The sequence below is a fragment of the Chionomys nivalis genome, chromosome 26 (genome assembly GCF_950005125.1).
Source record: "Chionomys nivalis chromosome 26, mChiNiv1.1, whole genome shotgun sequence".
Lineage (NCBI taxonomy): Eukaryota > Metazoa > Chordata > Mammalia > Rodentia > Cricetidae > Chionomys > Chionomys nivalis.
This window is the reverse complement of record NC_080111.1, coordinates 2,558,022-2,581,184: the sequence shown is the minus strand read 5'-3', so window position 1 is coordinate 2,581,184 and position 23,163 is coordinate 2,558,022. Positions and strand designations below refer to the sequence as shown.

General features: G+C 45.0%; 1 protein-coding gene across 3 annotated transcripts in view; it reads right to left on the bottom strand.

Moving 5' to 3' along the window:
- Satb2 (SATB homeobox 2) overlaps positions 1 to 23,163 on the bottom strand; it is a 213,463-nt gene that overhangs the window by 99,417 nt on the left and 90,883 nt on the right. For all 3 annotated transcript variants that reach the window (XM_057758803.1, XM_057758805.1, XM_057758804.1), the window contains 2 exons: positions 18,269 to 18,741; positions 700 to 912 (listed from right to left, as the gene is read on the bottom strand). In XM_057758803.1, coding sequence (XP_057614786.1) covers positions 700 to 912; positions 18,269 to 18,741 — 686 coding nt within the window. The remainder of the gene's footprint in view (positions 1 to 699; positions 913 to 18,268; positions 18,742 to 23,163) is intronic.

Here is a 23,163-nt window from a genome sequence, read left to right as displayed (position 1 = left end):
GTCTACAGATCAAGAGCCAGGACAGGTCCCAAAGCTACACACAGACACACAGAAAGCCTGTCTCAAAAAACCAAAAAGTTCTTTTTTTTTTTTTTTTTTTTTTTTTTTTTACTGGGGGGAGGTGTGTGTGCACAGGAGTGTAGGTGCCAAGGAGGCCAGAAGTGTTGGATTCCCCCGGAGCTGGAGTTGCAAACAAAAGTAATAATCCATCTTAACTGCTGACCCATCTCCCCGGCCCTCCGCTTTGTCTTGCTGGACTGCTTACAGCAGTGTTTGAACTGCTGCTTCTTGCCCTCAACAACTTTCTCCTCCCCGTCGCAATAACCAAGCAGTTTAAGGAAAATAAAGTGCTTGGTTTTTTGTTGGTTTTTGGTTTTTTGAGACAGAGTTTCTCTGTTTCTGGGGCTTGCTATACAAACACAGCTTCCACCCCACCCCCGGCTCTTTCTTCTGAAACTGCACAGTGAGTAGTGGGTCACCCCACTACTCTTGCCTGCTCATGGGAAGAATGAGACATCCCCAAAGGGGAAGGAATAACATACCACAGTATGGGATTACCACATGACAAAGCTACAGGCCATACCCTTGGACCCGTTCCTTGGATTAAGAAGCCCTTGAGTCACGTCTCAGTTTTCAAGGGAAAACAGAGACTCCATGGCACAAGAGGTTCATAAATGACGCGTGGAGCAGGCGGCTCACCTGTGGGGTTCGGGAGGAGCTGGGGCTGCTAGAGGCGGAGGAGACCATGCTCACATTGGGGTTCATGCTCCGTTCCCTCTCATCCTGGTAAATGCGATCGCGCTCCACTTCGGGCAGGTTGAGGAAGTTCTGCATGGCCCTCAGGTTTACGAGCAGAGACTGAGAGGCAGTCCTGGGGTCTTCCTCCTTACGCAGAATCTCTGACAGTAATCCCTGGTGGAGCAGAGGAGAGAAACAGGCAAAGTCACATCTGCAGGATTACGGGTGTGGTTCCTGTCTCCCGCCCTTCCGCCCCTCTATCTGTTTGGCATAACCAGCGTGAGAGGATACCGGGAACATGCCTAATTCCTGCAGGCTCGCAAGGGATCTGTGGGGATGTGCTCCCCTTCCGGGGCTGTGCCTTATTTAGGACTTCTATTCTGCCACCTCATCATCGCCGCGATAATCCCGCACGAGGCATTGCCAGCTAGCAAAGGTAGGCGCTCTGGAGGAAATGTGGGGCTGCAATTAGCGCCAGGTGCCTCCTGCAAGTATTTCAGGAGCTGTAAGAACTCTCTCTGCTTGAAACTGGGAACTCTTGGCAGTCCTGCTTAGCTTTACAAATCTGCCAAGTTTGGTAAATTTAGTTCCGACATTTAAACAGCATGGGAGATTTACATCGATTTAAAAAAAAATAAAAGTTTGGCTGAATTTATGTATGACTGGCCACTGGTTTCAATAGAGATGTTTCCTATGGCAAGGAGGAAAAAATAGAAAAAGGAAAATAGAAAAATAGAAAGCAAATGGCTGTAATCTCTTAGCTCTGATAATTTTGCACATAGTAGTTACACTTGCGCAGGTAACACGAGGCATGTTTCATAAGGTAGCTTCTTGGGGAAGCTCTAATCTTACAGTTAAAGTGATGGAAATGTGGCCACGTTAGCTAGGGACCTGAACACGCTCTAACTGCAGTGTGGATAGGCTCCGGCACTTTCTCAATGTGCAACTCAACCAAATTGGGAAGCTCCAAGTGTGGTGTTTCTGTGGACACAATTGCCAAGGATTTTGCCCTGCCGATACTCTAGTAACACAGCATAGCCTAAGGGGACAGCGAGAGACAAGGGAGTCTCTTGACCCCATACACTTGTGGATTAACTCACAGGGACATCACTACATGTTCTCAGCTGACATCCTTCCGCAGGGCACATGAGATCAGGGTTTAGGATTGTTCCCCCCAGGAAGAGCTAAGACACTAATCCTGTAGCTTTGAACAGATGGGGCAACCCCAAGTCATGAAGAGTCACTTCTATGAACTGCAGCAAAGCCCTGCAGGTGCCAATGATGTTTGCTCTGAGGAAAATCGATATAGATGCAAGAGACACAGCTCACATACAAAACAGCGGTGGATGGGAGGGGAAGAAATATTCTCTGGCTGGTCAGAAATCTGCAGGGTACAGTGGGCATTTTCATATAAACCCGTGTATTGCAATGTAGTCTAGCAAATATCACTTATAGGAAGGCACATCACGCGGTTACCAACATTTCAAGGAAGTATAATCATCATTTGAAATAGCACATAAGGGCTGGCAAGATGCCTGATGACCTCGGTTCAGTTCCTGGGGCTTCCATGATAGGAGGAGAGAACTGCAAGCTATCCTCTGAACCCCACATGTGCACACACATGCACACACATGTGCACACATGTGCACATGCATGCACACACACAAATAAGCCTAATAATTTTTGACTCACATTAAACAACTATACCACAAGGAACCTATGCTAGCCCTGGACTTGGAGGTTACCCTTACTTTGGTTAAAGGAATCCTAAAACTTGGAAAAAGTACATATAGAAACACAGCACACAATGTCGTCTGTTTGAGGTCAGCATGTAAACAAGGATAAAACATGCCACGCCACACAAATGTGTACGTGTGGCTGTGTGCAACTTGGTATGTGGGCACACACATATGTGATCAAGGAGGGAGCGAGGTAGGTGGTGTGTGTAAAAATCCCGCACTGCTACAGTGATGGGAAGGGAATCCAGATCTCATGGCATGCCTCAAGAAGACAAGCGAGGTGCCCGTCTTCCAGGAAAGTGTGACGCAGCCCGGGAATCCAATCCCTTTCGGGAAATAAGAGTCGGTTGTGCCTCGGGTTACCCTACTTCCCATTTTAAATGAGCAACCTGAAATATATTCATAATGGATTTGCTTCAAAGATTTTCTGTTTTAAAAGAATCTCTAAATTAATATGAGAAAAGGAAGTGGATTTTGAAATTGCTTCCAGTTTCCAAAGTCGATACGGCACTCAGATTGATATCTTCTGAGCTTTCCTTCATGATGAGTCACGCACAGAAAGGAGTGACTTTTCTCCCACCCCCCCATGCCCTTCCTCCTCCATTCCCCCCCCCCTTCTCTCTCTCTCTCTCCAACCTACCTTCGGTATTATAATGAAAATGTTTTAGGGTCATCATGGAGATACTCGCTATGATTATAATTCAAAATAACTCAAAGGCAGAGTTTAACTTATTCTTCCTCTTTTAAATTATTTTCATGAGTCACATAGTATATTACAGCCAAGGTTTCTTACAGTTGAAAGTGCTATCAAAAACCCTATTCTAGATCGCCATAACCAAAAACTATGTTTCTAGGTCCCCCAACAACTAAAAAAAGTTATTAAAAAGTATGGAGTGTTTTTTGTTGGTTTCTTGCAGAGGATCCTTCTTTTGCATCTGTCATATGTCAGACAAATTCACCCATCTCTCGGAAAACAGAGTATCCTGGAGGATGGCTGCTGCTCAGTATCCCTGCCAGAGTAAAAGGCGCACAGCATTTGAATCTTAAGTGCATGATGGTTTACAGGCTTCTACTGAGTCATTTACCTGAGTGCAGACACAGTCTCAAATACACAGGCCAGAGCCACCTTCCCTTCCTGTGTGGCCACCAGCAAGTTACAGCATTGTTCCAACTCCCACCAGTGTGGCAGTGGTCACAAAGGACATTCTTTTCACGCAGGACACTCAACTGAAAGTGACTAGCCTGAGCACACAAGACCTTTGATGTTTGGTTCTGACTTTTTTTTACACTGGTTATTTGCTCACTTTTGACTACTATAAGCTAAGGTTTTTAAAAGCATTGTCTAAATTCTGTAGGCATACATGTGAAATGAATTCAGTTAGCTTAAAATACACACACATACACAAACATACACACACATACACACATATACACACATACACACACACATACTCACACAATCCATAGCCTAACTCCCACATCCACACAAACCACCCCCGCCACCCGCTAATTATCAAGATGAATAAATGTTTATCATATTGACTCTGTCTTGAATGAAACACAAATTAATAATTTATCTCACATAAATATTTCTAGGACCTCTGCTACTATGTCATCTGGCATTTTAATTATCAAGCAGCCAAGCAGGAGGTGTCACTTGGACGCTGCCATTATGCAGCTCGAGGTATAGAAAATGTGCTGTGACACCTGGGCTCTGGAAGGGGTAAAAATAAAAGATGCACTCCTATCAATAGGAAGGTTGTGAAAGGAAATTAATAAATTAACCAGGATATTGCTTATTAAAGTTTCATATCAGTAATTATATTAAAACATACTGCCATTGTTGAGTAAAATGGCCATTAGGTATTTGCCTCATTGGGGGCAATAGGGCCTTCTCCACGGAGACACACAGTTTCCTAGGTGGTATCAGCCTACTTTACATAAGACAAAAAAAGAAACATTGTTGCCTGAAGAAACATTGTTGCCTGAAGAAACATTGTTGCCTGAAGAAACATTGTTGCCTAAAGAAACATTGTTGCCTGCCAGGGCCCAGACATAGAGGACCCACCCCTGTCCCATGAGTTCTTGGGTTCCAAGTCACCAGAATAAAAAAGTTTAGGCAAAGAGCGCCTCAGAGGGTGTTTGCCCTGGCTCATCAATGGAGGAGTTTACAAGAGTTTCAGGCCATTGCCAGCTCCAGGAGAATGGACGGGTCTGGGAAGGAGCTCAGTAAAATCAAAATAATTCAGAGTACAAAACAACAATTGTATCATGTAGTCTGGCTTGCCTGGTAATACAAGCTATCGTCAAAGATAAAAGGAAGAAATTGAGGTGATTTTTAAAGTAAAAGAAATTCGTGATCTTACATTGTCTGTGGTACAACAGCATTTCTCAGTAACACCTAGAATGAATTCTACTTTCTGTCGCTGACTCTGTTTCAACACCTCACCAACTGATACTGCTTTTGCTTATGTGTGCAGGCACCTGCTGACACTCAGGAGGGTGTGGCAAACATTATCACGAGTGACATGTTCAAGTTTCTACACTAGCCTTATCACCTTGCCGGGGACAGGTGGCCAAACATCTCAGGTAGGCCCTCAACCCTGTGACACGACACGCATCTGCATGGACTAGGTTTCAGGACTGTCCCCACCCCCATAGGGCAGTCGGGGGCTGGCTATAGGAGGATTCAGGGATCCTGCTTTCCTGGCCCCTGTCACCTGACATCTGTAGTCACGCTCTCTCCCACCTGCCAGTTTTTAAAGTCACAAAAGGCTGGATCTGAACAGATCGGCCTTACATGTGGTTTGCAAGGTTTTGGCACTTTCTAGAGTTAGGCTACATTGGTCGTAGGAACCATAAGCCAGATATCTCCCCTCGGCTGCCTAGGGAACTCCCAAACACAGTGCGCCTGTCCCAAAGAACAGCAGCTCCATTAATTCCTTTCTCAGTGATGACTTGGTGAAAAGCCCAGGGGGAGGCAAAAAGAATGAACAGAGAAAAAACCTGCTTGCAAAGAGTTTTCTACACGGTGGCAGGAAGGGTTTAAGGGTGCACACTGCGCACCGGAAAAGACGCTGGCTGGGTGTGCTGGTGCAGGCTTGCCCACCAGTGGTCCCAGGAGAGGCAGGAGGATCATGAGGTCAGAGCAGTGCCTGGGTCATACAGGGAGACCCATCCTAAGTAGGAACACAGAAAGAAAGATGGGGAAGGGAGAGAAGGGGAAGAGAGCAGGGGAGAGGAAAGAAAAGAGAAGAGGACACTGGGGAGAAGAGTGGAGAAATAAGGGAAAAGGGGGAGGGGGAAATGTCATAAATTCAAAACACAGCAAGCACCATCTTGGTTCAAAATCAGGAGAAGAGTCGCCGGCTGTGGGGCTGGAGGGGGACGGCTTTCATGGAGAGGGTGAAATTGGATCTAGCTGAAGCTTCAAAGGCAAGTAGCACCTGCGCGGAACCATAATGGTACAGCCAGGAAGGGGAAGGTCTGCGAAAACCCATCTGAAAAGAAACAGAGACCAGGCTTTCTCCAGAAAACCAAGGGGAGTCTGCTCTCTCAAATGGGGAACAAAGGGACAAGAACAAGAGGCATGAGACCCTCAGATGTGAAGATGACAACCGTGCACATGGGTGAGATCTGGAGGCACTGGCGTAGGCGCACACCACGCAACAGACATCGCCCCCAAATGAAGCGATATTAGATAATCTGCTCAGCCTTTCTGTCACCTGCAACAAATTAGGCTTTCAATATGCAAAACATCTTCCTTCCAGAAAAACAAATGATCGTGATGCCTCTTAATTGTAATTTAATGAGGCATAATTTATTTTTTAAAGTGATATACACCAGGTGTGTAGGGGGAGAGCGGAGGGGCCGAAGCCTGGTGTTTTCTCTAAGAGTCAAACTAGCTGGAGGCCATTTCCATTTCTATAAATTACATACATGGCTGCTCGTGGCCGTTGAAACCAGAGACAAAAAAACAGCCAACTTGTGGTGTTCACCATGTTATTGCAACAGACAGAGGCAACAACCCCAACAGCAACTCGCTGACCACGTAGCAAAGAGTCTGTAAGCTCTGGGCTCCTATGTGATAAGGGGCAGATGTGAGGAGGTCACATCTGCCCTTCACGTGTGCTGCTGAGCCGTGCACCTGCGAGAAACCCTATAGTCCCTGCGTTTTAGGAACACGCAGACTGGCATCGTCAGAGAACATAGCATGTTTTAGTCATTCGCAGACTGAAGCTAGACCGAGGTAGGTGAATCAATTACACAACACATTTAATGACAAACCTTTTCAGATATCCAGTGACATCGCCTTTGAAAATGTACGATTAAAGAAGACATCACGGCGAGTCTGAAAATGTGTGCATACGAGGGCATCGTCCTTAGAACAGAAGATGTCATGACCAAGAGTGAGATTTCAGAAGTCCGTAGGCTCACTCCTATTTTCCAGAGGAGGCTCTGCCAGGGACTTGGGCCATTCGTCCGCTCTCCCTGGAGGATGACCTGCTTATGAGAGGGAGGGAAGGGCCTCTCTATGTCGCTTATAATCTACTATCCCTTCTATCAACCTTAACTGTCAACAGTTCTGATGGCTCAGGTAACAGGAGAATAGGAGACTATTATTATGACTGTTGTTGTTGTTGTTGTTATTATGCAACCAATTATCACTGGTACCCTAAGAAGCCAGGTAAAGTCCAGCTTCTAGTCTGATCCCACATAGCAAGCTCAAAATGTATCAGAGATTCCCTAGGAGTTAGAGAGAGCACTGAAGGCAGCGGCAGGCCAGTGGATCGTCCTAGCATCCACCAATTAAGAGCCGACCTACCCCAGGAAGTTGTTTCCCTGCCCCGTTTTCTTCTAGATGCTCCCCAGGCATAGCTCCCTGTTTGCCAACAGAACAGGTTTCCCATAATCGACAACTGTACCGTGATTCTGGCTGTTGAAATTCATTTGTGTTAACGCTGAAAATGTTCACCCCGCCCCCAACTCCCAGAGCTCTGCTAAAGCCAGGAAGCCAGAGTACTTAGTCTGATTTGAATAAAACGCACACTGGGCACAACAATGGCAATCTGATTTTTATTATTAAAAATGATGGGCTAAATCCTCAAAGAAAGTGTCGTTATTGCATTAGTTTAATAAAATCTCTCTTTTATTACAGTATCTCTTTATTGAGAGAGACAGCCTATGAATGTCATATTTTGTGGGATGGGTTAGATGGAACTGAACATCTAAAGGGAATTAATGTACTCTGCAAATAAAAACGCGTTTACAAAAGTTGACAGCTAAAAGTTGACAGGCCAGAGACATGCCACTCGAGGAACTCAGAGGCTTGGTCTGTGCACATATACAGGCCTCCTTTGGACTGAAGTGAGCAGGACTAATTTGGTCTCACATCTGTACCAACCACCATCGTTCACACTGGCCACTACAAAAACTATCTCTCTCCCAGCATAAAATGTCATCGGGGGCTGATTCTATATATTCTGTGCTTGGCTGTGACCTGGTGGTGAGGAGAATGCAGACCTTTAAGAAAACACTTATTCTTTACAGCTCTGGGAGAGTCTTATCTTGGGTGGAGAGTCCACAGCAGACCCTAGCCGGCCATGTATTGAAAGGCTAACTCACGAAGCTCTCAAGATCCTTTTATTCAACCTACCGAGAGCAATCACGGAAACTGAGATTTCGCGACACATAAACTCCGCTTATAATGACATCATACACCTTAGGCCTGCGGTTTATAAATTAAATACTTGTGTCATGAGAAACCTTCCCAGTGCATTCAACAAGACTTGACCACGGTACCTGATGCTGGGGCTAAAGGTGTGTGCCACCACTGCCTGGCCCATAGCTTTCTTTTCCCATGCAACATGGAAGTAATTTAAAATAATTCTTAAGTGCTGTCATTATGTAATCTTGGGTCACAGTAGTGGACCATAAGGCTGGTTTCATAGATCAGAACTGGAAGTCTATAAATACCAAAGTGGTTCAGTTGCAGAATGAATATGATTCTATAAGGTCTTTTTTTCTTTTTCATTAAGACTGTGCTTTAGCAATCCATAGAGCTGGGGACAAGCATGATGTATGTACAAACGTGTGTCTCCCAGCCATGATTTACCCAGTGCTCCAGATGCTCATGGTAATGGCTAAGGTGTTCAGCAGATGCCATAAACTATAGTGCTCATTTTTGGCACAAAAAATTATAAGGAGATTGAAATTGCTTGGACATCTCCAACTGATTTCAAATGGATACACTTATATTCATGCTGCAGCATTTCTGGGTTCAAAGAGTTAGTGTACTTTATTTGAACAAACACGCACGCAACCCCTAGACAACTGGACCTCATTTCAATCAACAGCCAAAGAAGGAAGATCCCTTGAACATACTGATTTAATGCTTATTAACTGAACAGTGATACAAGATATGAGTAATGAGAACTAAGACTAGCAGTCCCATTGCCGCAGTGAAATCGTTACAAACCTGTAAAATCTGATCTATGACTTTAAAGGTTGGTGAGAGACTACAACGGATGCTCACACCAGAAATAAAAATATTGAAGATGAAGATTCCCTGTCTGTGAGAGGACTAGTCCTTGGTTGATAATGGTGAAAAATGACTTACAAAATTATCACCAAAATGGAATGTTCTATTTCCTAGCCATAGGAAATTTGAATTTTGAATTCAAATATAGGAAATTTGAATCGCATATAATGAATCCAGTGACTAACTTGTAAGGCCACTGGTCAGGGGTAGGAGGAACAGACTGGACAGTGGACACCATGTTGGCTTGCCCTGATTCTCTGTTTTGTAAAAGATGGAGAGAAAAAGCAAACCTTCCCCTCTTCTGTTACCTATATGTTCTGTCTCAGGTGGACTCGAGATGGAGGTTGAGTTGTGAGGTTTCCTATTTACCAAATCGACCTCCCTTTTACCGAAGACACAGACAGAGCAAGCTTGGAGCCTGTACAAGTTTAGTCCTTGAGCTGACCAATCCAGGCCATTTGGATGAGGTTGCCTAAGAGGTGCTAATTGACAATACCCTTATATGTACAGAAGGTGTTAAAGGAAGATAGCTATCTAGAGAGCCCCCCGCCCCCCACCATCCAATAACTCCGAGACACTGCTATCTTGGGACACATTAATATTATTGCAATCTTTCAATCTGAGAATTCAAGTCAGTGATTTTGAAATGAAAGACCTATTTTATGAAGTAAGCAAGGCCACCTCTCCCTACTTTATTAATTTAATGTTCCAACATCAAAAGAGAACATATTATTTACTCCAAAACTCAATAACGGGTTCATGCCTGATCTGCAACATTTGACATTTACAGCCCACCTCTCAGAAGTGGACTTCCTGTCTCTCACGTGGGCCCTTGTTATTTTATAACCAGTTCACTGGACCATGGAGTCAAGACCCTACATTTACATTGTGGTCCTTGACTTGCAAAGAGCTCAGATCTCAACAAGATACTGAGAAATGATCCTGGCTGACACTGTGTCAGCTGACAATGAACATGACTATCTTAGAGGTTTATACAAATATAAAACTGCAATGTATAATTAAATTATGCCCATCTCTGGCTAACAATATTCGTAACTCAAACAATGAAATTAAAAGGCAATTATTGTCTCCTCCTGAAATGATTCATACCTTAGACTCCCGAGAATCTGTAGCTAAGAGTTTCCTTTAGCCATCTCCTGTCTCATTCCGACTGTGCTGCCTCAAATCCTAATTTTTAGCAAGTTCTTAGAAATGTAACCCTAACAGTTTGGGGCATGCATATATTCCAAACACTGTGTAAACAAAGCTTCAATCAAATTCCACGCCATTTCATGCAATGGCGTTTGCATGTTCAGCAGCTGGCCTTCCTGCCAAATTTTCTGATACATCATTCAATCTCATTTTCCAATCTGCTGAAAACATTCTCCAGTTGCTGAGTGACTTCATAAATTGTATTTATGACCCTGGTCTTAAGTTCCTTCAAGTGATGTAGCTTTGCAGAATAAACAGTGGATTTTCTTTTCCTGCAAAGTCGATAGATATAGATAGATGATAGATAGAAAGATAGATAGATGATAGATAGATATGATAGATAGATAGATAGATAGATAGATAGATAGATAGATAGATAGATAGATAGATAGATGATAGATAAAATGTAGTCAGATGAGGACAGGTTGATCAAATGAGTCCCCACAGATTCAGGATTGTGGGGGTCCTGTTCTCCATCAGATAAAACCAGGGCACACACACTGCCTTGCCAGTGAGGCCTCTCTGATCAATGCCTGTGTATTTTCACTGAACTGAAAGGCAGGACACCGAATCAGACACCCCTTCTTCTGACAGAGCACACTGTTATCACACATATCCTGTCTTTTACCAGAAGTGTGCTCCCAAGGTTCAGCTCAGCAAGCCTTACCTCACCCTCTCTGCTCGAGGAGAAGAAAATGGACAAGGCTGCATGAGCAACAAACCTGAACAAAGTCTCACTCCCAAAAGGGGCAAAGGTCTTATTGCTCTCCCTGTGGAGGGTGCCAGTGCACTCTGTGGCCAGTGGGAAGGGAAGAGGAGAGAAGGATGAGAGGGTCACCCCCATTCCCCTTTTCTGGCATTCTCCTGCTCCAGTCACGTGTGGCAGCACAGCCGTTCCATGGAATTTACCCTAGTTTGGAGCAAAGCTTCCTCTACTTCATTTAACAGATCTGCTCAGATGGAAGGAAGGTCTCGGAGGAGAAGCCATGTTAGGAAATGGGGATTTTTGAACATATGAATATATAGGTCATTGGATTTTTTTAAATAAATTAGAGAATAGCTTACCTATTAAGTAAAAGTCACTGTACATATTTAATGAGACATTACTTCTTACAGGTCAGTGGACACTAGTAATATTAAGTCTTAAAACATTGCTATAAGCCTTTTATCCTACATTCGCCTCTGATCAATGTTTTCAAGTCTATACTTTAATAAAGAAAACAGAATACTTATAATTAGGATTCCCAATCCCACATTTAAATAGGCAAAGACACAAATTTAGCAGATCACCAAGTGACCTACCTCATGTCTACAGACCTAATGAGAGAAAAAGGGGCCAACCTAGGATGAATTTAGGTTCCAGACGCAGGAGATGACGCATGCACAGAACTCAGACCCAGACAGAAACAACTATTTCACAGACACCGCCTGCACCTGACAGAGCCCTGGAGAGCAGCAGGGCCAAGGGACAAAGCCACTTGATGTGTGTCACAGCTCAGACTAGAGAGGCTACTTCCCATCCCGGGAAACAGTGGTAGGATTAACTCCTAAGGTTTCAAATCCCATTTCTCTCCCGGATCTCATTCCTGCTCATATTCATGGTCTCTCATTTCTAATCTCAACCCCCACCCCCCAACCCCTGGTTCAATATCCCGAAGTCAGTCTCAATAATGCTATTCTCCATTCAGTGAACCGAGGACCTACCAGGCTTCCCATTTCAAATAGCAACGATGATGTTTTCGAACACCCAAGTGCGGACACAGCCATGCCAGCCTCATACGGTACATGGTGGTTGCTTTGTGGGATGGATGGGCACCATTCTGATGCTATGCTCTACTCAAGCCTCCGCTCGCATGGCAAGACCAAAAGGCATGGACCACGACCCCGAGACAAAGACTCTAGCGCTAGAGCTTTAGAGGTAAACTGCTTCCAAGGAAGAGTGGTAGGGGACAGCGAGGGAAGACAAAACTCAAGCCATGTTGGAACTGATTATACAGAGAGCTCTGGAGTGGCAGAGAGATCTCCATCACAAGGAGGGAGGCAGTGGGCTGTCACTGTGGTTCCTGCCACATGCTGGCTAAGCTCTTCCAGCTCTGTGCCAACATCGAGGAGCCTGAGGACAGTCCTGTGAATGAAGAGCCGCACCAGAAGCACAGGCCCGGGTGTGGGGAAACACGACACAGCAAGGGTGTATGCCTGCCTCTGCGGTCCTTCAGAGGCCACAAGAGAGGGTGTTCAAGGCGGGCAGGTAAGCACACAGTTATGGCTGCCAGCTCAGGGTTCTCCTGCGGTCCCTTTGGCTATAAAATAGCATGCCAAGCAGGACTGACCGCTTCTTCCAAAAGACTTGCACAGATGCGACGCTGCTGTGTGCCCTGTGTTCAGAACTCCAGGACCGCCATGCCATGCTGGAGAGTTCATGTCCTGGCACTGCTGCCATAAGTGCGCAAAGTCCCTTGTGCAGACATGAACTCAACTTGCTTACTCTTAGTTTACACGGCAGACGTTTACAAATAGTAACAAAAGACGGTAAAAGAAAACTACAGAGAGGTTACCTAGTTCCCAAACTAGAAGCCATGAGCGTGATGCAAAGCAAGGTGTTACCAGAGAGATGCATAAATGACTCTGAAAGACTTATGTAGCAAAATTAGAGTGTACTGAAAGCCCGTGGGGGCAGGAGTGGGCAAGGCACACAGGAAGACAGCAGGGGAGGGTAGCAGCGAGAACAGACTATAGTGTTATAAAACATCTGTGGATGAAAATTCCATGATAACACCTATCACGATGTATTAACTTAAAAATAAATAAATAAACCTCTTGGAGAGATAGTCCCTAATGATGTCATTTTGCCTTATCAAATGGCAAACGCATCAGCATCTAAGGTAATGAACGAGTCTCCTTCAATAACATAGTTCTCCAATACCATCCACCGTCGGCGTGAGGCTTTCATCTGGAAGTCTTAGAAGCAGGCACACAAGGCTTCCACGTTTACAGTCTTGCTGGACTGCTGAGTGGTTGCAGGCTATTTTGGTTTCTGCACACCCACACATACACAAACTAGTTAAGACTTTTTGCTAAACCTTCAAACAGACATCCAGGGACACAAGCTGTCATGTGACACGGCCCTCTTTATTAGAGAGAATAATGATGAGTCCTGGAGATGCCAGTGAGTTCTGTAAAACACTCAGGCACGTGAGAAGTTGCTACCCATCAAGAGAGCAGCCACGGATGACGTCTGCAGATGCCTGTCAAAAGGAACGGTTCTGGCTCTGTACAGTCAAGTTAACCTGCCTTCTGGAAAAGGATTACAATGCCCTTAACCACTTTTGCCCATGAACTGTACCTGGCGAGTTACTCTAGCACCCAGAAGTGTCTGATTCCACTCAGAAAAGGCTCCGCATTTGGAAAGCCCACGGCTGGTTTCATGGGGTAGACTACACCGTGTCTCCTGTTTAATACAGCTGGCGAAACCAGCTGCCCATTTGCGCTGCTAGTGGGACCGCAGGCCGCAGAGCAGAAACAATCTACCTGCTGACCTCCCGTCCGAGTTCACACTCTGTCAATACCATCTACTCTGATTAGGCTGGGCTTATATACAACAGGTTACGATCCCAGAGGGATGAAAAGCTTTCCCAAATTGAAAGCAGGATTTAAAGAGGAAACACTCCTACGTCCCTCTGTGGTTTCCATTTGATATCCTCAAGGCTGGCCCATGAACTCAAAGCTCGTGCTGACTGAAAGGGAATGTTTCTTTCTGGGTGTAGCCGTCTTACAAATTTAATGGCATGGGGGGGGGGGTGGAATAATAAAACGTGTTCTGTGCTTCAATTAGACCTTTATAAAGCGTGGCCCTTCGAAGGTGGCAATGCCAAGGAAAAACCTTGAATCCCGACAAAGAGACATGAAGGATTCCTCAGGAGGAGGCAGAGCTCCACAAGTCCGGTGCCTTGACACAGCGCACCCTCTCACTACGTCTGTCCGTGGTCTTGACTCACCGGGAGTCTTCTCTCACACTTCGCACTATTTGGGTACGAATATGTATACTGCATTCCGCTGTGAAAATCCAAAGCGGTACAGCTACGCTCTCAATTTTATCCTCAGCCAAAAAGAGCTGTGCACATAACTAGGCAATCAAATGCTGGCTGGGCATGAAATGTCGATTCATGCGCACAGATGATAGACGTATCCCTCCACTTCATATTTTCAGTGATGGGCAACAGATATTTCTCCAAGGGACCGTAGCCTTATATGACTCCAGCCTAGGTAACCATGAACATGTAAGTGTGGCCTGAGTCTTTTAAGTCACAAGAAGATGGATGAAACATGTGTGGGTCTCCCCCGAATGCATTTTCCAAGTGATGGGAACAGGCTCTACCGTGAGTAGAATGTACAAGGTAGCTATGAGCCAAGGGAGCATGAGATTCCACCTCTGTCCTTCTGCATAACAAACACATGAATACGGAACCCCAACAGCCCCAGGGCCTCGTCTTTGCTCCCAGCCAGCAACTGTTTAACCACATCAATGACTCCATTTCTGATTCATGTTCCTTAATTCGATCTGAGGCTAAAAAACATCTCGTGTCTTAAGTTGACTCCCATCAAGCTGTTCCTGTGCTCCTGGCTGCCTTTTTAACGCTTGCTTTTGAAAAAGCAACCTGCTTCTGCACCCTGGCACTGAGTGGCACCTTAACCCTGGAGCGCCGCTCCTGTCCTCACCACTGCAACGAACCGATTCTCAAGCCAAATCCTCAGACATAAGGTCAAGCTTCTCTTTCTCCGTGCATCTTGACTTTCCACCCACATGTGAGTCTTTAGAGCAGTGGTTCCCAACCTCCCTAAGGCTGCTGCCCTTGGATACACTTCTTCATGTGTGGTGACCCCCAACCAAACAAGTATTGCTACTTCTTAACTGTAATTTTGCTGCTGGTATGGATTATAATGTAAACATCCGATATGCAGGAGACCTGACATGGGACCCCAGGGGGTTGTGACCCACAGGTTGAGAACTCTTGTTCTGGCCTCTCTTCCCTCTTGTGATCACCTCCTTCCCTGTGACAACAGGGCCGCTCAAGCACCTGCTGCCATTTCCTCCATTCACCTGGTTACTACCTGTATTGGCTACTTTTCTAGTTCTGTGATGAAACTCATGACAGATGCAAATTAGGGAGGAGCTAAATGGTTTATAAGCCTACACGGCAGGAAAGATGTGGGATCTGGCAGGAACCAGAAGATTTACATTTTCAGGGACACACAGGTAAGCAGAGAAAGAAAACAGGAAGCTATCAACCCTCAAACTCCACCCACAGTGACGTACTTCCTCCAACAAGACACCTCCTAGTATTCCCCTGACTGGCTGAAACAGCACAACTCCTTGGGAAACCAGACACCATGATGGCCTCTGTCAAGCCATCACATCCGTTACCCTTCCCCCCTAGTTTAAATCCCGGGCTCTGTAACACTTCCAATCTCTTGGTCTATCCCTACCCACTGTTTTCAGTGCCAAACTTAGAGTTTCGATGTTCACTGCCAGTACAGTCTTCCTAAGAAATCTGCCAGTCTTTCGAAGCAAAAACAATCACCGTGGCCTTTCTCAGCCGCCCCTGCGGCGTCTCCCCGGCTGTTTCTCATAACTATACCTTTGCTGGGAGCCCTTACGGCTTCCCCCTGGATCTGCCCACTTAAACCCTAGCCACAGTTTTACTCCCAGCATGCCTCTTGATGCTACCCTCCTCTCTCCGGCTGCGGCTCTTATTGGGCTCTTCCCCACATTCCTGCCAGTTCCTCAGAGCAGTCTCCTAATTGGCTGTCCTAGCCACCTGCTTTAATAAGAGAGGAAAAACCAAAGACTTCCTAGGATCAAAGGTTGTGTCTTGAGTCATGGCACATTCCCACAGACGACCTGTGGCTTTCAAGTTCAAGACTTTTAGGTGTTCTTACAAGACCTTTCCTGACCTATGACCCTCCACCAGTATCTTTTGTTTTATTATCAACCGCCAACTATCCCCACAGTTTTTGACTCGATATTTTCCTTATGAATTCCGTTAGCGTAAAGACCCTCCTTGGTCTTCATCGTTTCATTAATCTTCAGGGCCTACTTCCGCCAGGAACCTAAAGTTTGAGTTTTCCAGGTTTCCATCCAGGACCCTTTCTGTTTGTCTGCCTTACGTGCAGTAAGGTCTTTAAGCTGCGCCTGCCGTGTTCTTGAGGCTTCCTTCGTGCTCCTGCAAATGTCCCTCCAGCCCAGCTCCCCAGGCCCCCACTGCTATGGTCTCCTAGGTTACCCACCACACTTCTGGCTCCCCTTTGCTCACCACTGAGGCCATCAGTCCTCCAAGGCGAAGCCTTATTGACTCATGAGTTCCTCATGAGAGAGGATAAGTGGTTTGCAGAAAGCGCCCCTCAACCCTGAGCCTCTAACATCAGCACCACCTCAGACCTTGTAAGAAATAAAAGTCTCCAGGTCCTGTCCCACAATTTCCTAAATCAGAAACTCTGGGGTGAGCTCTGAGGTCCTGATCTTAACACCACTCCATTCTGATGTACACTCATTAAGAAGAACAAACGGGGGAAAACAAGTCTTTCAAATGCGCTCACTCAGTGAGACAACACACGTGCAAAGGAACTCTTCACCTCTAGTATTCAAAATTACAGGCGCGTGCAATTCTTTTGAAACATTAAAAATATAAATGATCTATATGCTACTATCTCAAATCTGACTTGCATGTTTTAAAAGGTCTATAGAAATACTTTTGTAGTGCTAAAAAAAAAAGATTAAAACCACTGTTTGAGCATGCATAAATAGTGTTACAGCTCATCTCAAATATTCTTTAAATGGAGGTAGTGGTGATCACAAAATTCACGACCACAGGTCCATCCAGGGGAACACAGATGGGAAGGATGAGGTGTACCCAAACACCCTGCCATTCAGGGGTAAGATTCTGGGAGCCGAGCTGGACGGCAGCGTCTCAGGTATTTGGTACATGGCTCTAATTAACCCATTAAGATCTTGTAGGGATGAGTGACATCATATCATGACAGAAGAATATTATTCAGTCCTTGATGCTCTGAAATTCATATTGTTTCTATACAGTATGTGGGCCATATATGTATGAGGCATGTATGGGAGGCACATGCCATGTGTGTATGATGTATGTATGAGGGTGCACATGCATGCGTGTATGAGGTATGTATAAGGGCACACATGCCATGTGTGTATCAGGCATGTATGGGGTGCACATGCGTGTGTGTATGAGTATGTATGGGGTTCACATGCATGTGTGTATGTGTAGGGGAGACCCAGCCAATCCCCAAAATATCCTCGGGGGACCCCGCCCCCTGCTAGCAAGGTGATTGGCTGGGTCTCCCCTACATGTATGAAGTATGTATGGGGTGCACATACATGTGTGTATGAAGTATGCATGGGGGTATGCATGAGGCATGTATGGGGTGCGTATGTATGTGGAGACAAAAGGTGACATTGTGGTCTTCCCTATGAATCTGCTTGTGTGTGTATGTGAGAGAGAGAGAGAGAGAGAGAGAGAGAGAGAGAGAGAGGGAGGGAGGGAGGGAGGGAGGGAGGGAGGGAGGGAGGGAGGGTCTCTTTGCTCACCTGGAGCTCATAGATTGGGTAGACTTGTTGGCCAGACATTTTCCCAGCTACCTCTCCTGCACTAGGCTTAAAGATGTGTGCCTAGCCTTAACACAGGTACTGGGGACCTGGACTCAAGTCCTCACGCTGGACAGTGAGCATCTCCTGAGCCATTTCCTCATCTCCATAAAACATTCTAAAGACAGTATTAATAAGTGAAGACATGTCACATTTCTTCTTTACCTTCTTTGTTTTGTTTTGTTTTTGAGACAGGGTTTCTCTGTAGCTTTGGAGCCTGTCCTGGAACTAGCTCTTGTAGACCAGGCTGGCCTCAGACTCACAGAGATCCGCCTGCCTCTGCCTCCCGAGTGCTGGGATTAAAGGCGTGCGCCACCACTGCCCGGCTCTTTACTGACTCTTAGTCCCTAGGAAGAACAGTGTTAACTGTACCTGTGTGCGGTTGAACGCCACTCTGGCGAAGACAGCCTGGGACACGCTGGCCCTCTTCAGCTCGTCTCTGACTTGCTGGTAGATATCGGGAGAGACCTCCACAGAGGAGTTAGTCGGCTCTGGCTTCACTGCTCTGGGGATGGGGGGATGGTTCAGGAACTGCTGGTTGATGGCTTGAGGGTGCTGGTGAGCCAGGAGCCGGCTGACGGCGATCTGTTGGTTGATCAGATGGGCCATGGCTATCTGCTGCCTGACGAGCTGCGGACTGAGCTGGGGCGAGAGGAGCCCGGGGCTCATGATGGGCTGCAAGGCGGGCACTTGGTTTCGTATGGGAGTACTGTGGTGGATTTGGCTATGAGGAGACTGTTCGTTGGTTTTCCCCAGGGATGCCAGCTGGTTCATATTTGGTAAATGTATTGGACGCTGGCCCAGAACACAATAGTCTGAAAGGTTTTCTCGCTCCACTCTTTCCACTGTTAGGAGAGACAAACAAAAATTCACCATTACTTTCAGGGTTATAATTTATTGCTGATATATAGAGCACTGAATTGCTGTATATCTGGTACATTTACGATACTGATATTTTCAACAAAAGTCAGAAAAACTCCAAAGAAAGAATGAGTTGGGCTTAACTTAATCATTATACTAATAGATATTTTTCATAAACGATATGAAAGTGAAGATCTTCTTTTTAAAAAAGTAAGCATTTCCTAGACTAGCCAAGACAAAAAACAACCAGTCAATCCAATTCTAAAGCCCCAGACATCACTACGCCCCGTGACTGCTTTCCACAAACAACCTTAGTGACAAAACCCCTACCGCTCTAATCTACAATTGGTGGCTAAGAGCACAGTTCAGAGTTACGGGGAGAACAGCAAGGGCAACGTCGCCTGCCAAGCTAGCCACCTTCTCATTCTCCGCTGGGCGTGCTCGAGGGATACAGCTTTAGCGGCAGAGTGCCTACTGATCATGTGACAGGCCGTGCTGCAGAATGCTGGAGACGTCTGTCAATGTGCCCACCACATACCCATTATCTCCTCGTTTGCTGTCTTCTTTTGGAAATGGATACTTTAACACTCCCCAGAAAAATCACATCACCTTGACAAGACATTAGATAAGATTCTTTCCTGTGCAGGTTATCTATCTATCTATCTATCTATCTATCTATCTATCTATCTATCTATCTATCTATCTTATCTATCATCTATCTATCTATCTATCCACCTATCTATCTATCATCTATCTATCTATCTATCTATCTATCTATCTATCTATCTATCATCTATCTATCTCTATCATCTATCTATCTAGTGCAGAGATGACTAAAGCTTTAAAGAATCACCTTGAAAGAGTAAAGGGAGAGACTGCCTCACAGATGCTCAAGTCAAGTGATGGGATTGGTCATCTGGACAGGGGTGGGGACCACCGCCTTACCTACGCTCTGTGAGGCTGCAGAGATGGCTCTGCAGTTAAGAGCGCTGGCGCTCTTCCCGCAGACCTAGGTCCAGTTCCCTGCACTACTGTACTTTGTTGCCCACAACAAAGTTTTGTTTGAAGCAAACCCCAAAACTGGAACAACTCAGCCATTGCTGTTACAAGTGTCACCTTGAAAATGTGTTTGAAAGTGAATTTCCATGCAGCCTTATTAAGCCAGATTTATGACTTCAAATATCAGGGATAATTTTGCAAAAACCTTCTAGAGAAGTTGGGCATAGCAGCGCAGACAGAGATCACTGTAAGGTCAAGGCTGCCCTGATCTACATAGAAGGTTCCAAGACAGCCATCCCTACCAAAACTCCATTCAAGGTAAATTCAACAGGCATTGTTTGGGGTGGTTACCTGCTGGAAATCAAAACTATTTACCTGCAGGAAAAACACTCTTTTAAGATTTATTTTCATTGTCTGTTGAAGTGAAAGCCTTTCCTTTTTGTTTAAACAGAAAAAGGGGAAATGATGTGGGAAGGTCATTGGTTAATTAATAAAGAAACTGCTTGGCCTCATAGGTTAGAACATAGGTGGGTGGAGTAAACAGAACAGAATGCTGGGAGGAAGAGGAAGTGAGGTAAGATGCCATGCCTCTCTCCAGGGCAGATGCAATGAAGCTCCGACACAGGATAGACGTAGGCTAGAATCTTCCTGGTAAGCGCACCTCATGGTGCTACACATATTAATGGAAATGGGCCAAGCAGTGTTTATATGAATACAGTTTGTGTGTTGTTATTTTGGGGCATAAGCTAGTCAGGCTGCTGGGAGCTGGGTGGCAGGAACGCGGCCCCACAGCTCCTTCAACAATTGTCTTTAATTGTGTATATGTAGATGGGTATGTGGCTGTGAGCTCAGATACACACAGAAGTCAAAGGCCAAGTTCCAGGCAATCAGTTGCTTGACTGTGCTGGAAACAGAATGAGGGACCTCTGCAAAATTAAGTGTTATTAACCCCTGAGCCATCTCTCTATGCCTAGGAAAAACTTCTCAAAATAACTACTTTTTACCATTAAAGTAGCATTTGTAGTTTGCTATATAACTTATACTGAAGGAATTTAGTGTAAGGAGTAAGTAAAAAATATAGAGACTAAGAGAATTTAGATGGCTATGGCAATGGCTGGGAAACAGAGAGACACATAAACAGTCTAAAGAAAATCAATCAAAAAGTGGAAGAAAGTGGGGTTTTCCTTTAAATTAATACCTTCCATAATGTGAATTTAAAATTATTGTGGACATAAAACAGCACATCAAAATGTAAGTGGATACTGGCCATTATTAGTCCATGTCCGAAAGCTTTGTGTGTTTCCAGAGTTTCTTGGAGGAAGTAAGGTGACTGGCCTATCTTAGGATCATATTTCTATATATACAGCATTTTTTCTTCTTCTAAAGAACCAAACTTTTGTTCAGTTTTCCTAGGAATTCCCAAATAAGCCAAAAGTTTACTTCAAATTTCTTTCATGTCTTACTTCGTCTTTGAATGTAATTTTATTTGGTTGCCATGCCACCTTTCCTGCAGAAAGTTCAAGGTAAACAAATTGCTTTAATCTTCTCTGAAGGCAGGCATTTTCCAATCATTGTATTAATTAAACTTTAAAGTACACGGCCTTAAGTCTGAACCAGGCAAAGGGCTACGAGCCTTCTGATAAGGTAACCCAATAGGGCTTCCCCTGGCGGGAGAACGGCCTCCGCATCTTTATTGAAAGAGGATGTGAAGAGCATGAACTACCTCCAGAGGAAAGGCACGCTTCACGGACACCGACACTTGCTCTCAGGTAAATGTTTGAGTCACTGGCTTGATTGTGCTGTTTCCAAATCCAGTCAAAGCCATGATGAATTCAAATTTTAAATCACTTCCAACTACGTAACAAACTTTTATCCCCATTTTTCTACCAAAAACACAGAGAATCACCCTCCAAGAGCTAATTATCCAAACTTTTAGCGTTTTTCTTTTTTAAAGACTTACTACACTTGAATGGGTTCACTGTTCCATGTTATAGCTACATGACAACTTTAATTTTAAAAAAATTACAGATGTAGTTATGATTATATATGTAAATACATGCAAATTACATGTAAATATAAGAAATCAATAAAACCTATAGGAGTTTGTATGATGAGCCAAAATAATAAGTGCATACTGCTTTAAGTTTACACATAATAACATCTATCATTAAGAACCCCCATATCTGCAGCCACATTTGGTGGTAACACACGCCTTTAATCCCAGCACTTGGGAGGCAGAGGCAAGTGGATCTCTGTGAGTTCAAGGGAGGGTGCAGCCAGGGGCCGTCTAGTGTAGGAGTTAGACCTGAGGTCTGCTCCGGGTTCCTGAGAGTTCAGAGACTCAGAGACTGCAGGGAAAGGCCAGTGACAGTCAACATTATTAAATGGTATTACCACCCACGGACATCAGAAGCCTCACAAGGCCCTCGGCATCACATTCTACCAAAGGGCACAGAGAAATACTCTCTTCTCTGAGGTTATTCTCTTCATGAACAAAAGACATTTGTCCCAGCTACTACTGTATTCCAAGCAACTGTACCATAGCCAGAAACTATTGCCAAGAACTAACCATCGTATTATTTTTGTTTGTTTGTTTGGTTGGTTTTTTTTTTTTCAAGAAACTGATTGAGCCTAATATTTAAAAGCTATATTTAGGGAGACTCCACTTTTAATCAGCTGGGGGATATCAACAAATAGTTTTCAGGCTATACGGCACAGTTGCTTAGAATAAAGTAACAACATAATAAATTTGTGGTAAACATATATATGTTAAATTATTAGAAAATATTGAAGTATATATTATACATACAGAATACATGCATGCAAAAGAGGGGGAAGGAAGAACATAAAGGCTTCAGGCCAATATTCGGGCACCTGATTCACTTTCTGGAAACTCTATGTCAGATCTTTCCAGATGTTGGAACTGGGGTGTGGCATAATGGCTGCGAGCAGGGGCTTCACAGCTGCAGGCCGGGTCTCCATCCTACCACAGCAGTTTGGCAGGTATGTAACCACTTCCCCAGGCCTTCGTGTTTCATCGCTAATGTCTCCTACCATGAAGCAAGGTGATGGGCACTGAATGAGCTCATGTCTCTCTCTCATCAGCTACACATGGCCACCGACGGCCACTGACGACGGCCACACACTTCAGGCCCGTGGGCCGGCAGATACGCGAGTGAGATCCTTCAGTATACATGGCACACCGGAAGATGGTGAGAGACGGTCGTGGGGACTGAACTCTAACGAGCTGTAAGCAGTCTAAGCTAAGGATCATCACACCGTGCCGTCTCTGCTTTGGCACGTCTGTTTGAGTATAAGAGGATGACACTGTGTAACAATCTGTGCTCGAATCTGACGCTGCTTCCTCCTGCAGTCTTACTAAGTCTGATTGCTGAATTCTGTTTTTC